General features: G+C 40.2%; 1 protein-coding gene across 18 annotated transcripts in view; it reads right to left on the bottom strand.

Moving 5' to 3' along the window:
• Window positions 1–17,247, bottom strand: part of TIAM1 (TIAM Rac1 associated GEF 1) — a 229,617-nt gene that overhangs the window by 38,557 nt on the left and 173,813 nt on the right. For 17 of the 18 annotated variants that reach the window (XM_061627834.1, XM_061627835.1, XM_061627833.1 and 14 more), the window contains 5 exons: window positions 14,800–14,970; window positions 8,897–9,001; window positions 6,121–6,202; window positions 4,490–4,576; window positions 1,838–2,062 (listed from right to left, as the gene is read on the bottom strand). In XM_061627834.1, coding sequence (XP_061483818.1) covers window positions 1,838–2,062; window positions 4,490–4,576; window positions 6,121–6,202; window positions 8,897–9,001; window positions 14,800–14,970 — 670 coding nt within the window. The remainder of the gene's footprint in view (window positions 1–1,837; window positions 2,063–4,489; window positions 4,577–6,120; window positions 6,203–8,896; window positions 9,002–14,799; window positions 14,971–17,247) is intronic. The other variant, XM_061627846.1, reaches the window with a different exon arrangement.

Genomic DNA, 17,247 nt, shown 5'->3' with positions numbered 1-17,247 from the left:
CTACTGCAAGTCTCCTGGTGAACACAGTAGTGTTTGAACGATGCTACATTCTGTGAACGGAGAAGGACATGGTATGGACATCTGCTGGGGCCTGTTTCCAGCTTGTATGAATGGCATGTTCACAGACACTTGACTCTCCTGTTAATATTATCTGGCTACAGACAGACCCATTCTTCACTGCATTATAAAGAGCCTTGTCATCTTTGTTTTGTTATTAACCAAGTACGGTCAAGTGCACAAGCGAGTCCTACATGAGACACTGCTGACACCTTGTGGCCAAATACAGAGACACTTTAATCCATGAAATTCCTTGAACTAACAGACAGTTCCCATAGCTCAAAAGCTAAGCAGTGTGTGAAACTGTATAAATACATCAGTGTTTGTGTCAAGATTGCCTAGCCATTGCCCAGAATGAAGAAGACAGTTTTTTTTAAAAAAAAAAAGATATTTGGATCTTCTATTCTAAGGGGATTGCACCAGGCTTTTGTACTTCTGGGAAAACTAAGGTTTTTATAAACCTAAATGTATTAATGGCCAGTCAGTGTCATTAGTTCTTACATCAACAGGCCATTTTATTAATTAATCATAGCTCTGTGTTGGTCTGTGTGCATGTAATTGCACTTTCCCACATTTATCTCTTGTTAGCCTCTTCACCTGCAGTTATGAGTCTTTATGTACATGCAGAGCGTTTCTCTTTAAAGAAGAGAATGGAAAGGTCCTGCAAGTGTGGATCTTGAGATGGGGTCACTGCTTTACATATAACGCATGTAAAACAGGATGCAGCAAGTTACCGTGATATTTTGTCACCAATGCCTAAATCCAGTACGGGTCAATTCACTGAAGCCACAGGCATCAGACACAAAACAATGCATCACCATACATCATTCGCTCCGAGCATCTCCTAGCCTGGTTCCCATTTTGGACAGCAAGAAGTAATTATACACTGGGTTAGTTTCACATGGTCAAACAACAGCTGCAATTACCACCTTTCTGAAATAAAAAAATCATAATCTGTAAACTGGTTGCCACATTAGATGCTCACATTAGTGTTTAAAGCCCTAAACAACTTAGCCTCCAAATATCTGAAAGACCTCCTCCTTCCCTACAGACTCTCTCAGGTTTTTACAGCAGAGGGCCTCTTGGTACCTCCACCACCCACAGAAGTTTGAGGGAGGACATTCTCCATGGCACCCCCTAAACTGTGGAATTTCCTTCCACAGAAGTGCATTTGGCACCTTCATGATTTTTTTTAATTGGATGCTGAACACACATCTTTACCCTGGTATTTGACACCTGAGACAAATGTTTTAGGATGCCCTCTATTATCTTGACTGTAATTTGTTTTAAGTTATTTTAATATTGGGATTTTTTAAACTGTTGTAACCCACCCAGAACCTCATGGTGAAGGACAGGTAACAAATCTAGCTAACAACAACAACAACAACAATTCTTAAGATGTCACATCTAGTATGCACACATGCCCCAAGTGTAAATACAGTTGGGCCCCACTCATACAGCAGGTTAGGTTCCAGACCCCCGCCGAAAAGCAAAAACCACTGAATCAGCTGTAGCGCGGAGGTCTGGAACAGCTACAGCTGATCTTCCCCTCCTCCGGTGCGATCAGCTCAAGCATGGGAGTCTGATCATGCCAGAAGAGATCAGCTGTAGCGCTCTACAGCTGATCTTCCCCTCCTCCGGCACGATCAGCTGGAGCGCGGGGAGCTCCAGCCCCCCCTCCAGCTGATCGCCCCGCTGGTACTGTATTAGCATAACGCAGAGAAGCGGGGCCCTACTGTACATCTAAATGTAGGACTACAATGCCAATGAACATGGGTACCTTGGCTACTGCCAACAGAGCGCAATGGACTGTCAGTCAGGTCAAGAGAACCATCTGTGCGGCGTGGTGGCAGCTGTGTTAGTTTCTGCCCTGCCTCTCTCTCAGGATAAGTCCGTACTGTAAGGCACAGAGAAGGCTGAACAAGGACATCTCTTAGCATGGCTGAATTCAGGACTTCTGCAGCTTTTTTATTAATTTCAATAATTTCATCACCAGCTTTTAGACCTGCAAAGAGAAAGTAGCAAATCAAGAGTCATACTCAAAGGTTTGCATCATGGTTGGTTTTCTGTTTGACATTAGGATTTCATGTCTGTCTAAGGCAGCGGTGGCTAACCTGTGGCCCTCCAGATGTTGTTGGACTCCAACTCCCATCAGCCCCAGTTTGCCTGGCCAATGTTCAGAGATGATGGGAGCTGGAGTCCAGCAGCATCCAAAAGGCCATAGGTTAGCCACCTCTGGCCTAAAAGGTACATGCTGCTCCTTTCAGATAAGCAACTTTTCATTATTGATCATTTAGAAAACACTTTTAGAGCACAGACCACAAACATACACAGCAGTACTGATTCAGCAGCCAAGCCAAGCCAGACATATCTGGCAACTGAAGACCTATCACAGCCCTTGGACTGTACAAACACTACCAATTTTGTTCCTTTCCTCATAAGGAGTATTTGTAACTGTTCTCATCCACAGCATAGCCCGTGGGGTATGGGGTACCAGCTTCCAGATATACCTGGGAGTTTATTTATTTTTATTTATTTCATTGAACTTATAGACCGCCCCATAGCCGAAGCTCTCTGGGCGGTTCACAAGACAAGAAACATCAGAAGTACAATAAACCTATAACAATATAAACACATTAAAAATTTAAAATGTTAAAAATTAAAACAATATCCACACATACAAGCAAGTTAAGAGCATGTTAAAAGCATGTTAAAAAGCCTGGGCGAAGAGAAAAGTTTTAACCTGGTGCCGAAAAGATAGTAACGTTGGCGCCAGGCGTATCTCCTCTGGGAGATCATTCCACAGTTCGGGGGCCACCACAGAAAAAGCCTTTTTCCGCGTCGCCACCCTCCGAGCTTCCCTATGAGTGGGAACTCGGAGGAGGGTCTTTGATGATGAACGTAGTGTACGGGCAGGTTCGTAACGGGGGAGGCGTTCCAACAGGTATTGTGGTCCTGTGCCGTGTAAGGCTTTATATGTCAGAACCAGCACTTTGAACCGGGCCCGGAAACAAATAGGCAGCCAGTGCAAGCGAGCCAGAATTGGTGTTATGTGGTCAAACCGTCTGGTCCCCGTGAGCAGTCTGGCCGCTGCATTCTGCACAAGCTGCAGTTTCCGAACCGTCTTCATAGGCAGCCCCACGTAGAGCGCATTGCAGTAATCTAATTTCGAGGTTACCAGCGCATGAACTACTGAAGCAAGGTTCCCTCTGTCCAGATAGGGTGTAGCTGGGCCACCAGCCGAAGTTGGTAAAAAGCACCCCGCGCCATTGAGGCTATCTGAGCCTCAAGTGACAGGGATGGATCTAAAAGAACTCCCAAGCTACGAACCTGTTCCTTCAGGGGGAGTGCAACCCCCTCCAGAACAGGTCGAACATCCCCCATCCTGTTAACTGGGGCTCAAATGCCTGTACTGGTACACTGTGGAATGGGAAACAGAAGGTTCCATTCAGCATAGCAGAGCATTCTGTGGATTGTGCTCCGAGCTTTACAGACTCGATTTTGTTTGTTCATTCAATCATTTTATCAGTAAGAAAAATATGTTTATTTTGCAGATGGGAAAACTAAAATAAAACCCACCCAAGGGCACCCCGTGAATTTATTACTAAACAAGGAATGGAGCACTTTATTTGTTATACTTTATTTAGTATTGCAAGAATATTAAATTATTAAATCCATTTACTTAATGCACTTATTTTTCTGATACTGTTACTATGCTGCTTATATTTGTGCTGCATATGTTTATCTTCAAATAAGCTGTTAAATCCTTGAAAATATAATTGTATTGTAATTACTACTTGAACACTAACTGATTGCAAAGGTTGAAATGGTAGAATATAATTTTAGAATACACTCAGTATAGTTCCTGTTCCATCTGTTTTTGGAATGGAAATGCCAGAATTTAAACATATTTCAAAAGAAGTTTATATTGCTGTCCAAGTTTCAAATTTCCATGTTTGTATATTCATTGTTGTTGCATATTCATTGTTGTTGCATATTCATGTTCCTCAGTCATCCATATAGATATTTAAAAAACAAGTGAAATAATCATAATACAATTTATCTCAATCCCAACCCACTTCAGGGGTTACTTCTTGCGTTCCTTTGAGTTAGATCTGTTATATGCTGATTTAGGAGAAACATCACAAGATATTAAGATGCAGTAAAGGAAAGGATATCAGCCTTGTGTGTTCAGAAAGAACATGTACAATAAACCTTCAGCATTTTCCTGTTATCAGCTTTAGAATGACTTGATAAATTCTTTTAAAACTAACAATAGCATAATTTGAAAGACACTGCAATTGCATGGATTTTTGTAGCTATTCCTAAGTAATTTTTGGTATAGCAGAAAGAGGAAAGGACTCATTTTGAAACGGCTCATTTTTGGTGGAAAATGTTTTTAAGGACAAGACAACATACCCTAGTATCATACCTTTTTTGAAAGCCAGACCTGTCTCTTTGACACTGTTTACATGCAGCCGCCGAATCCCTTCTTCTTCCACAGAGGACAGAGAAAAACCTATGAAAATATACAGCAACAAAACTGAGACTCTTTGGATTTAATTTTGCAAAAAGATCTATCCCATTAACTAAAGTTAAGTACTTTGCTTTACTCATCTGCATTTGACTTTGTCTTATCTCAAGGTGGATTCAGTTTATATCATCTGCTCCAAAGTATGAAGGATGTAAATACATGTTAGCTATCATGCATATTTATTGCTTTCTCTAAAAATGACACATTTGCTGGTCTGAAACTCTATGGCTTCCTAGGGATGTGTAGGCAGCAGCTTGCTTTTTTGCTTATTAAGCAAAATATTTATGATCTCATGGGGGAAATGGATTTAACACAGAATTGATCATTAGCTACAAGGAAGCAGATGTGATAGGATCAAATTCTCAATCAAACTGCCTTCAAAATAATTTCAAAATAATGCAAAGAAAAGCCAATATGTATACTGCTTTAATATAAGGAGCACAGATATAATCCATCAACAGCATGCATGTTACCAGACTTCAGGAATTCAAAGTCAACATTCTCATGGTAGATATTAATCATTTCAGTATTTTACTTTCAAACAGAATCCACCACTGCTGCTGTGTGCTAGGCCTTGCAGCTGTATAATAAACAGTATGAGGATTTTAAACATTAAAGCATGGAAGATAGATAAACATTAAAGATGCAGATCACTTGTTCATTGAAGTAGACGGCCAATACAATGTAATAATATGGGAACTTGCCTGGCCATGGGGAAATATGATAAATCTAAAGGAAGTCATTTTTAAAAACTAGAGAAACTGAAAGATCAACTGAGTTGTTTTGCAAAACCACAGTTTGAAGTTAGTTTGTTTTGAAACAGACTATAGCTAGTGATAAACTACAATCCCCAGATAGGACGCAGTGACAAGTTGTATTTAAAAGGAAAGTAAGTAAAAGGTGCCTGAGGCAGCATACACACAATACATTTAAGGCAAATCCCCCCCCCAAAGAATCCTGGGAACTGTAGTTTATTAAGGGTGTTGGGAACTGTGAGGGGTAAACTACAGTTCCCAGGATTTTGTGAGGGGGGATGTGTGGTGTGTACACAGCTGAGGCTTGTTGCATGTTGTACTGAACCATGATTAAGCATGACACGAATGCAGTCACTGTTCCAGAAGGTGCAGAGCTTTTGCTGAACAACAAGCCAACCCTTGCAAAAAGTCATTTTTCATGTATAGCAATACACAAATGTCATCCCTCCCTCTTTCTTGGGAATTTGTTTATTTAGCAAGGAGAGGCATCTTTTTTGGAAGGACCACACTCTCAAACTGGCAAATCCCATGAAAATTTAGCACAGCACTTCAGGAAAGACAAAAAGGACTTTGCTGAGGTGCCAGATTTGCCACGTTTCATTAGAATCGTGTTTCACTGTGACAGTAGAGGGACAGCCAGTCTTGAAATTGACCACTTGGGAATGACAGCCCTAAGATCTGGCCACAGACTGTTTATTCAATAAATCTCTGAACATATATTTAAAAGCCTTTTATTGGATCTAAAAAAGAAAAATATAAAAACATCAAACTTACCATAGTTATCAGATAATGTATCAGATTTTTCAATTTGAATTTGATGTGTAATTTTCTCACAGATTTCAATTTCTTTATATAACTGAAAAGGCAAGAATGTTTTTTTTAAAAAATTCTGTTATGAGGACAGATATTGTTACTGGTCATATTTCACACAATATTGTTTTGAATTTAGAGTGAAGAGAGATAGAGTATCTAAAAGCAGCACTGTGAAAAGAGTGAATTTGACAGGTCATAACACCAAATATCCCCCTCTAGGATGCACACCTTAAAGTGGTGAGGGGGTTTGACAGTGTTGAAGAAGCTGAGAGCAATGCTGTCAGGAGTCTAGACCAAGAGGCTAGACTCCTAGCAGGGGCACCCAAGGTGGAATGGTCAAAGCTGGGACACCAGACTAAGATGCATTCAAACTCATAGGAAGGCAATGGTAAACCACCTCTGAATACCTCTTACCACGAAAACCCTATGAACAGAATATCCAAAATGCAACATGAGATAGTGCTGGAAGATGAGACCCCCAGGTCAGAAGGCACTCAACAACAACACCAGATCAAATGCTGCTTCACGAAGTCATCATCACCCTTCTCTGCCCACTCCTTCCCTGCCCCCCTTTTCTTCATTAGCTTCATCATAATGCACCCTACAGAAGGTGCCTGATAACTTGGGAAAGTAATGCAGTCCTCTCTGACTTTTTCTCAGCTGGAGCAAGAGGTGGTGAATAAGAAGTTGGCAGAAGGTGAGGGAAGGAGGACAGGGAGGGCACCAAGGGATAAGCACAACTATTTGAGCTATAGTTCTGTTTGCTGTCGTGTTGATCTGTTGGTTCAGTTGTAAAGAAAAGCTGGCAGCATGGCTGAAAAATGAGTTGTGAGACCTCTTTTCATATTACCTCTGTCTTCTTTCATAAAGGAGAAAGGTCTTAGAATCATAGAATAGTAGAGTTGGAAGAGGCCATATGGCCATTGAGTTCAACCCCCTGCTCAATGCAGGAATCTTGTTAAAACACACACAAATAACTGGGTTTATAATTCCCCTATCTTCTTTTCTGTGTCTTCATTTGGAGATACAGATCCAAAGAGCTACTGTGGTGGAATGGTTAGAGTCATGGGCAACGACCTGGGAAATCAGGGTTCAAATCCTCACACAGCCATGAAACTCACTGTGTGACTTTGGATCTCAGCCTAAACTACCTGACAGGGTTGGTGGGAGGATGCAATGGTGAGGTGGGGAAGCATGTATGCCATCTTGAGCTCCCTGGATGAAAGGTCCAATATAAATGTAAAAATAAATAAATAAATCTACATCAATCTACTAAAAAGGGGCTGGGTGATAGCTGTGGTGATGCTTCATAAAACATCAAGTGAAATTTTCCTTCCATCTTCAGTGCCATTATTTATAATTAACCTGTTTATAGCAGCTTCAGTTTAAAGAAAAATCCCTCTCCCTGCCCCCACTGGAGACCATATACTAAGCTTACTGACTGAAGGGAGAGATACTGTAAAACAGACTCTTTCATCTTAACTAGTAGACTGAATTTGTCTGTCAGTGTGCATCAGGTTGTTTTCTCAAAGTAAAGTTCCATCAGTCTCAGAGATTTATCATTCATATGTACAGAGTCAGTCACATGCCAGATAGTCACATACATGTCTTTTTTAATACATGTACTTGGCAGTGGAATGACAATTCTAGTCCAACAAAAGACACCCATACAATAACTCTTACATTAGACAAAATACACATGCCTTTATACACAAGTGTGGACCTCTACATTTGAAATAATAATTTGAGAATCAGCCCTTAAGACAAGTGTATATGTAACATTTCCAAAGGTGTATAAACATTTCTAAGCGCTGCAAAAGTGTTAATCATCATTTTCTGCCATTTACATTTGCAGCACAATTCTATAGCTTTCTACTCAGAAGTAAACATCCCACTGAATTCAGTGGGACTTACTCAAAGGCAAGTGTGTCCAAGACTGCTACCTTAACTTCAGGAATAAGAGCACAGTGTTCCTTCTTTATCCAGTAGTCCCACTCATCCCCCCTAGGGGTCAGTTTTTACTGTCTTTCCCACTGACATTGCTTTTCAACATACATTTCTAAGGAATGTGGATTTTTTAAAATGTTAAATAACAGTCTCTCTTTCTCAACTATTTTTTTGTGCAGACTATTTTATTCAAAAGCTCCAGATCTCCTGGTGCTTATCATCAAAAATCTAAATTGACCAAGACCATCAATTAGTATTCGCTGAAGCTTCCTCTCCCCAAGAAAAGCTGCCCCTTCTATTCATCTAGCCACTTGCCTTCCTTCTTTCAGTATATACCAATCACAAGGCATGAGTTTTATCATCCTGCTTAAGAGTGAATTGCTAAGGTCAGTGTCATGTAGAGGTTAGAATGTTGGACTAGGACTGAGGAGACCTAGGTTCAAATCCTCACCCAGCCATAAAACTTGCCAGGTAACCTTGGACCAGTCACAAAAATCTCAGCCTACCCTACTTGACAGGGTTGCTGTGAGGAAAAGGGGGAGGGGGGAAAACCATGTATACCTGTGTGAGCTCCTTGGAGAAAGGTGGGATTAAAATATAAGTAAGTAAATATGATTATCATCATCATTATGTGCATCACTATACACACAAATAATCCTCCTAGTGGTTTAAAGTCCTTGATATTTATGAATATCAAAAACTTGCAATTAATTACCAAAAAACTTAAGTAATACAATGGGAGTCTCTTTTTTTTACAAGAAAGTTGCATAGAATTATTAGTGAGCATTACCAATTCATAAATATCTTCTTCTGGCTTTGGTACATAGGATTGCATTTGGTTTCCTGTCAGGAACTTAAGACGGAGATAGTGAGCCGAGTAATCTAGCTGATGAGCCTGAAAGAAAGAAGGTTGCGGGGAGGGAAAATTACTTCAAGATAAAGATATAAAAATACCAGTAATCACTTTCTTCTAGTGATAGATGTCCCTGTAAAATGAAGGGGATATGTTCTATTCTTAACAAGAAGTTTTAAAAAGATACTGCCTAAACAACCCCTGAAAAATGCTTTATTTGCCACTCAGAAAAGAAATGCTCACTTGTCCGCTTCCTGATATTGCAAAGATAACAACATTAGTCTGAGCACGAAGCACAGTAAAGTCCAGCTCTGCTCACCTGTAGTGTGGATGAAAATATCACTAATAATATATGGAGAAGATAATTGTATCATAGGAAAAAGGGAAAGAGATGAGTTTGTTCCTCCTGTCTGACAATAAAACTTTTGAAAACTACATACAGTGGGAGACCAGGTTGTTGTTGTTTTTCTGAACCTTGTCAGGGTTTGCATCAAGATATCAAATACTTGCTAATTTTGGATGAAAAAAGTCTCTTTAATCCCATGCATTAAGATCCTCTGTGGCGCAGAGTGGTAAGCGGCGGTAACGCAGCCGAAGGTCTGCTCACGGCCGGAGTTCGATTCCAACGGAAGGAGGAAGTCGAATCTCCGGTAAAAGGGGTCGAGGTCCACTCAGCCTTCCATCCATCCATGGTCAGTAAAATGAGTAGGGGGGTAAAGAAAGGCTGGGGACGGAACTGGCAATCCCACCCCATATATACGGTCTGCCTAGTAAACGTCACAAGACGTCACCCTAAGAGTCGGAAACGACTCGCACTACAAGTGCGGGGACACCTTCACCTTCAATCCCATGCATTACATAATATGATCCCAAAACAGATAACAATGGATGTGCTTACCAGCTTCACTTCCAACTACATAATTTTTGTTTTAAAAGGTATTAGTTATAATTAGCTGGAGGTTATGGCATCAGCACTTCCACCTCCTTTCTGATTGCCTATTCTTTCGGCTGCAAGTGGAATTTAAATGTGATCACCATAAAAAGGGTCATTTTAGAGTTACTTCAACCAACTCAAACAACTGCAGCTTCTCCTCACAGTTAACAGAAGATAGATTAACAAACAAAAAATGGAGTGCAGAATGGGCCCACATTTGCCCTGAAGGTAATTAATGAAGGCCAGTCTGCCTGGCTGTCCACTGCCTCCCCCATTTTTCCTTCCTACTCTATCTGCCCCTAGTGTACTCTTCTCCAACTGAAAGAGGAGTAGTATGACACTATCCCTTCCTCTATACCAGCCTTGCCAACCTGGTGTTCTCCAGATGTTGCTGGACTACAACTCCCATTAGCCCAGCCACTACACCTGATGGGCTGATGGAAGTTATAGTCCAACATCCGGAGGGCACCAGGTTGGTGAAGGCTGCTCTAAGTAAACAGCTGCCATTTGTGACCCATTAAAGCTATCAAAGACACCCAGATACACCTGCAACTCTTTTCCACACCAGGTAAAAAACAACAGTGCAAGGCAGTGCACTTGAGTACAAGTTCAGTGTGGAAAAGAAAGCCGTCCTAGCCTTTTGTCTTTAAAGGCTGACAGAAGCACTGTGACATTCTTCCCAAAGCTGGTGGCAGAAGCTGTAAAGCTGCATCTCTCTCAGAATTAAAAGGACATGAGGCACTCCCAGCCCCCGCTAGGTCTACAAAGCTCTGGGGCCTTTGGGGAAATAACGCAGTAGCAACCAGGAGGGAAGGGTGGGCAAATGAGTGCTGTCATTCATTTACTCACCTGAGGGCAATCGTTACATGCCTCGGGCCTATAGAAAATTTTAATCGGAGCTACATCAGCTATTGCTTATGACACCAAGTTAACATCAGTCCCAATGTGGCCTATTACATCCAAATCTGTTGTGAAGACAGTATCTCTCCATACAAATGCATATTAGCACAATCTTTGTTTGTACCCCAAAAGCTCTATGTTGCTTTTGTTTTAATTTACAAACATCCTGCTCCCCGCCAAACAAACACACCTGAATTCAAACCATTTGCGGCAATGGTGGAATTGGAAGGCAAGTCAGGTACTATGTGTATCAGTGAAATATAGACTTGAGAAATGTTTACAAATTTATTTATTATTTATTAATTATTTCATTTATATCCTGCCCCTCCTCCCAGCAGGAGGAAAATGAAAATGAAACTTGACATGCTAGCACAAGAACATGGAAACAAAATCATGTGAATGGAACAGATGACCCACTAGCCCCTTTCCGACAGCCTCTTTCTGTCAGTCAGCAATCAGTGAAAACCTCATGTACATTCTGCAGCTCATTCATCTTCAGAACGGTCAGGAGAAGCCATAACTGAAAGGCATGTCAATGTAGGTTTAGTCCGACATGTTAGAGAACCTGCAGAGGACTACTGTCCAGGCAGCATCATACTAACCACACATACTCACAGCTATATGTTGATGAACAACAATTCTTAGACTATTTCCTTATTTATTTATTACATTTCTACCCCGCCTTTCTTTTCATGACTGAAATCCAAGGCGGGTTACATACGGTTCCCAATTGGTCTCCCATCCAGGCACTGACCAGACCTGACCCTGCTTAGCTTCAGCAGGGAACTGGCCTTATGTACCTTCAGACCATAGCCTGGGACCTTATCGGGGGGGGGAACCCACAATTCTCACAGAATGAGGGAAACTTCCAGAAGAGGTCAGTATTAGCAAGCTCTTCCTTGAGGCCAACTACCATGCCTAGTTAAACAAATAAAATCTGGCAGCTCTACAACACTCTTCTTTAGTGTTGAAAACAGCAAGCTCACTATTAGAGATTACACAAATGGGAACACAGAAGTTGCTTTATACAGAGTCAGACCATTGGTCCCTCCAGCTCAGTGTTATCTCTTTAGTGACTGGCAACGGCTCTTCAGAGTTCAAACACAGGACCCTCTCAGTCCCACCTGGAAATGCCAGGTACTGAACCCAAAACCTTCTGCATAATAAAGCAGCAATGAGGAACCATTTTCAACCTGAAGGATGAATTCCCTTCTGAGCAATCTTCTGGGGTTACATACCAGCAGTGGGGAGGGCCAGAGGCAAAACAATGAATACGAATTTTAACTTTGTACAGTAGGGTGGTTTCTACATGCCCCTCTCGAACCTCCATCCAGGGCTGGTGAGGGGTGTGGCCTAGGGAGAGGGGGTACGGTCCCGAGGGCTAGACTGAGGGGCCTGGAGGACCACATTTGACCCCTGAGTTTGAGGCTCCTTAAAACATGTGTTCTAACACTGAGCTACCTACATCTCTCCACCTTTATGTGTAATATGCTACATACTAGAGGATGATGCATATGACCAAAACCATCATTATGATTAGCAGGACAGCAATCCTGGCATTCTTTGGTGCCTATCAAGGGAAGATTTACAACATGAACAACACAATCTAGAGCATGAAGAAGTTCACATGAAATGTAGAGCTTGAAATATTTACTATACCAGAACTCGACTGGTTCTCAGATGGCAGATGGCAAACTGATGTGAAATGATGTGGATCAGAGAATTAAAGGAAAAAGAATGAGCTGAATGCAAGAGACAGAAGAGAGAGATTCATTATTAGATGTTACAGAAAAGAATGTAACCATCAGTATTTTTCTAAGCTGATAACTCAGAAAGGAAGAAACAGATTTACAGCTTAAACTACAAATCAGTTTGGCCAGAGTGCTTGAAAATAATATATTTCCAACTGTGGCCTAATATGTTTGCGGCTCAAACCCGAAAAAGAAGCATAACATGGATTTAGGATTTTCTCTTCATGACACGTAAACTAAAAGGGGGAAAGGCACTATCTATCAGCTGAGAATCTGGCTTACTGCTCATATAAAAGCTCTAAAAATAAAATAATTGCTAAGAACATTTTATGATTTTTGCCTATTGTGTCTCTTTAAAAAAAGTGTCATCTGTCTTTGTTACAATGAGACATTTTTTCCTGAATTCATTTGCCAGTGAATACAAGATATAATTACCCTAAATAAATGCTTTTCTTCACATCTTCTATACATTGCTGGGCTTTTCTTTAAAAGTCATGAAGTTATGTTTCTGAAAGCATCATTTGAATATGAAAAAATTATCCAAATTATTTTAAGTGTTCATGTTAGTTCATTAGTAGATGTTATTGGGGATGAAGACTGTATGGATTACACTGCAATGATGACTGCAAAATTATACTTCATACTTGTACATTTATTATTATCTTAGTTTGCAAACTGAAATGCATGTATTTTAACACTTACTTCTGTCTCATACTTAAAAGAATACAACTCAAAAAACAGGTGATTTGTTAAATTTGTTGCAACTCAGCAAATGGTTCTTTTTGTTTAAAAATTCACTTCCTCCTCTTTTTTTTGCCAACAATTCACAAATAGTGACAGCCAGCAAACAAACAATTCCACTAGTTTAGAGCTTTACTATGACAGTCTTTCGTGGTTAATCTAAGGGTAGAAATGGAGAGTGTGTTCACAGTACTAGGGGACGGTTCAAATATCACATGTTTGCAGATTAAAGACACATTTCCATGTTTGTATATATGGATAAACAGTCTGAATCCTAAAAATATACCAGAGAATCCCTGTTTTCAACACACATGGATTACCATCCATGCAATAATGCAATAATGTACACCTATCACACCTATAGCACACCTGAGTATTACTGAATACCAAACTTTATTTTAAAGATGGAAAAGATTAGTTACTTAGCATGGAAACTGATAGAGAAGAAACAGATGAAAAATAGGTGAATCACATGTAAAAGTAATAGGACATATTTAACTGGACAGTAGACAAAATGTTTTGCTAAATATGCAAACATAACCAACGAAAGTACAGCTAGAGATGAGCATTGGCACTGAGTTAATTATTAAAAGTGAAATAAAAATATTTAAAAGTACACCAACATGCTCTGGTGAAAATTCATTTCCACAAGAGATTGACCATTTTTCCAGTGGATAATGCCATTATGTTCAAGTACCACAGATGGCAGAAACATCCAGAAAGCGGGTGAATAAAACTACAAAGTTATACATAAAGTCAAATGAAAACTGTTTCAGGCTGATACAGCATACAAGAGCTCCAGTGCAGACATGAAGCTCCAGTGCACACAAAGTTTCTGCCATTACTTAAATGGAAGGGGCAGCTCAGCATGTGCAAAGAGTACATTTGTCGACCTCTGTATCACAACATCTCTATTTTCTTCTACTGAAAAGGGCATTTAAGGCTTTTAAGATGTTCAAAGTGCTGAGCTTAATTTTAATCAAACTCAGCATTATGTATTATACAAATATAGTATTGTATTCAACTAAGTTCTACTCAGAGTAGAGTCACTGAAATCAATGAACCTAAGTTAGTAATGTCCATCAGTGGGTCTGCTCTGAATAGTACTAGTGTTAAATACCACCCATAAAGTCCAATAATTCTATTGAAATGTGTGCTGACATGATAACAGAAGAACATATTCACACACTACAAATAATTGTTGAAAAGCCAAAAGAATGCAAAATTTTAAACCTTAAAATTTAAATTTTCTGTAAGGAGAAAGAATTTCAACATGATTTTAAGGCTGTGTGAAGACAAATACACATGGTTTTCACAAATTACAGATCATTCAAATGTGGGAGATTCATCAAGCTTTGCATTTTTGTGCAATTTTTCATTTTAGGTAAAATTAAACTACAGAACTGTAGGCTATAGTCGGAATGCTTTGAAACTGGAAAAAAGGAGCTAGACTCACAATTTCAAATCATCACAGAAAATTCAAAAGGCCTTTCCCACAAAATCTCTCTTTTTACCTTACAAGTCATTTCCAGGACATCTTGTGTTGTGTCCCCTGGGTGGACTACAGTCAGAGCAGACTGGTTATTTGGCAGGCAGTACCAAGATGGCGTGAAATACTCATGAACCCAGATGTCAGAGTCAGGATTATGTGGATGGACTGTGGTTAGTGCCACTTCTTTTTTTCTCTGAATAGAAAAATACACTTATCAACACACTTCTGGTCAAATACAACTGATCCATTTGTCTGTTAATTATAAATATAGAGCCATAAAATGTGCCATAGTTTTCTATCCAATTAAATCACAAAATTAAAGCACTATGTTATGGGTGTGGAACTAGCTGCCCTGAAGGCAACCAATTAAAATTCAACCCCAAGAGGGCTGTCAACTCGTCTCCAAGTTGCCACCTCCTTTTCTTCTTCTTTGACCTCTGTTCACTTTGGTAAGGGACAATTTCATGCTCCTATCCTCACTGCACACACAATTGCAGAGTCAGTGGAGAACTCCACTTGCAAAGAACTGCTTGTACACATTTGACTGCTCATGGAACTTAGCATCAGGGGGACAAGTATGCAGAAAGAATACCAGAGGAGAAATAGATCAAAACACCACTATGCTCAAGTTAAAGCAATAAGCAACAGAAAGAGATGAAGGTGACAAAGTTACTGTGGATTTGGTTGAACTAGGATTGCCACTGTCCGACAGCAACCTGCAGCATGCATTTCAAATTTTCTTTATTTTTTGTAGTCTTAAACTGGATTTTGATGAATATCATTTCTACCAAGTGATAGATGTATGGAATTCTCATTAGTTTTAAATGTGATCACCCTGTAAAATCTCCAAGTGCTTCATTAAAAACATGCCCCCTAGCCCTGAGTTAATGGTGCTTCACCTCAGTTTTCTTTAGGGAGTTACAGGATAGAACTGTAATTGGCAAAACAGAAATCTCTCTAAAGTGTACACATTGATCAAGCACAGAGAATAGCGCACTCATCTGTCCTCATCAATTCAAATTAGCAGTGGTCTGTGTGAAGTCCTTTTTCACATCAAAGTGAAATGTTCAACTGTGGTTTTAGTTTTCACAATTACATATCACGTTGCCTGCATGTCACTATCATTTATGATATGTAAGTTAGGTTTGGCTATGTACAAAATATTTTTGTGGTAGTGCTGAAAAACAAAATATTGCCAAAACTATCTTCCAATCGGGAAAACCTAACACCCCTTCAGAGAGAAAAGTCAGACTATGTTTGGCAGAATCAAGAGCAAAGCCACGTCTGGAGGCCTGCTGAACACTTCAGTGTGGTGCAAGAGGGGGCCTTGGCATGAAGCAAGGGCTGCTCAGACTGTGAAAGCACATATGTGAAGAGCTGTTGTGGGCAGGCATCAAGGCAGATCAGGAAGCACTATACTTGCCTCTAAAAGGAACCACTGCATGCCTAGCTCTCCAGGCAAACAAGTAATTAGGATTACACCCTTACAATGCAATCCAGTGCTTGTCTATTCAGAAGTAATCTCCATTGTGTTCAAAGGGTCTTACTCCCAGGTAAGCGTGTATTGGATTGCAGCCTCAGTGACTGTAAAGTGGAATAATTATTATGCCTGAACATTCAGCTGAGAGAGAGCTTTTTCCACTAGTAGCTACCTCAGCTCTGCAGAGCTTTGCACATAGCAAACACAGCCCTGAATAAATATTTTCCTAGTACTTCCACCTCTGTCTTTCCTTCCACATTCTTTCTTGACACCCTTCCCCTGCACAAATTGAAATACTAAATTTCAGAAACCAAATGCATCTCTCTGCAAATCACTTCTGGAAGCTGGAAGGTTGGGTTTACATGCTTTTTTAACAAGTGGGGGTGGGAAACCTGTGACTATAATAGAAGTCTAAAAAAATACATAGCATAGCAAGTAGAAAAAAGTACAAAAGGGTGTTAGCATGGATGACAAGCAGTCAAGGATAACTTTAAAAAATGAAAGTCATGTTAATGAAATAAACGAGCACAAATCCTGGCAAACTGAATACAAACTCTCTGTGTGTGGAGTAGCAAGGGAGGAAGGATTATCAAAATGCTCTGTTTGGAAAATTCCTGGTTGCATGATTCTGGCTACAGTTGGGGCCAGACTGCTGGACTAGACTACACTTTGGACTGATCCAGCAGGACAATGCCTACATTCTTACATGTTCTGATGAAAAAAATCCAGCCTCATATTGAAAGACACAGGTGTAAACACAGGTTTGGGGGCAGAATTCATTTTAGTTCTACTTAACAAGTAGCTATTAAAAATGAATGATTTGACAGGTCTTCTCATGCAAGGATTCTTCATAGAGGTTTGTGTCAGTGGTAGCATTGCCATAAGCCTTAATGGAATCAGAATACTACCCATCTCCAGAGGCCACTACCATGGAACCCATTGGCCTTTTTCACTGAAATGCCAATGGATGCTTAAGAGTTCTCATCTCCT

The sequence above is a fragment of the Rhineura floridana genome, chromosome 5, assembly GCF_030035675.1.
Source record: "Rhineura floridana isolate rRhiFlo1 chromosome 5, rRhiFlo1.hap2, whole genome shotgun sequence".
In the NCBI taxonomy this organism is placed as follows: Eukaryota; Metazoa; Chordata; class Lepidosauria; order Squamata; family Rhineuridae; genus Rhineura; species Rhineura floridana.
The sequence above is the reverse complement of the archived record's forward strand: the minus strand, read 5'-3'. Positions and strand labels throughout refer to the sequence as shown.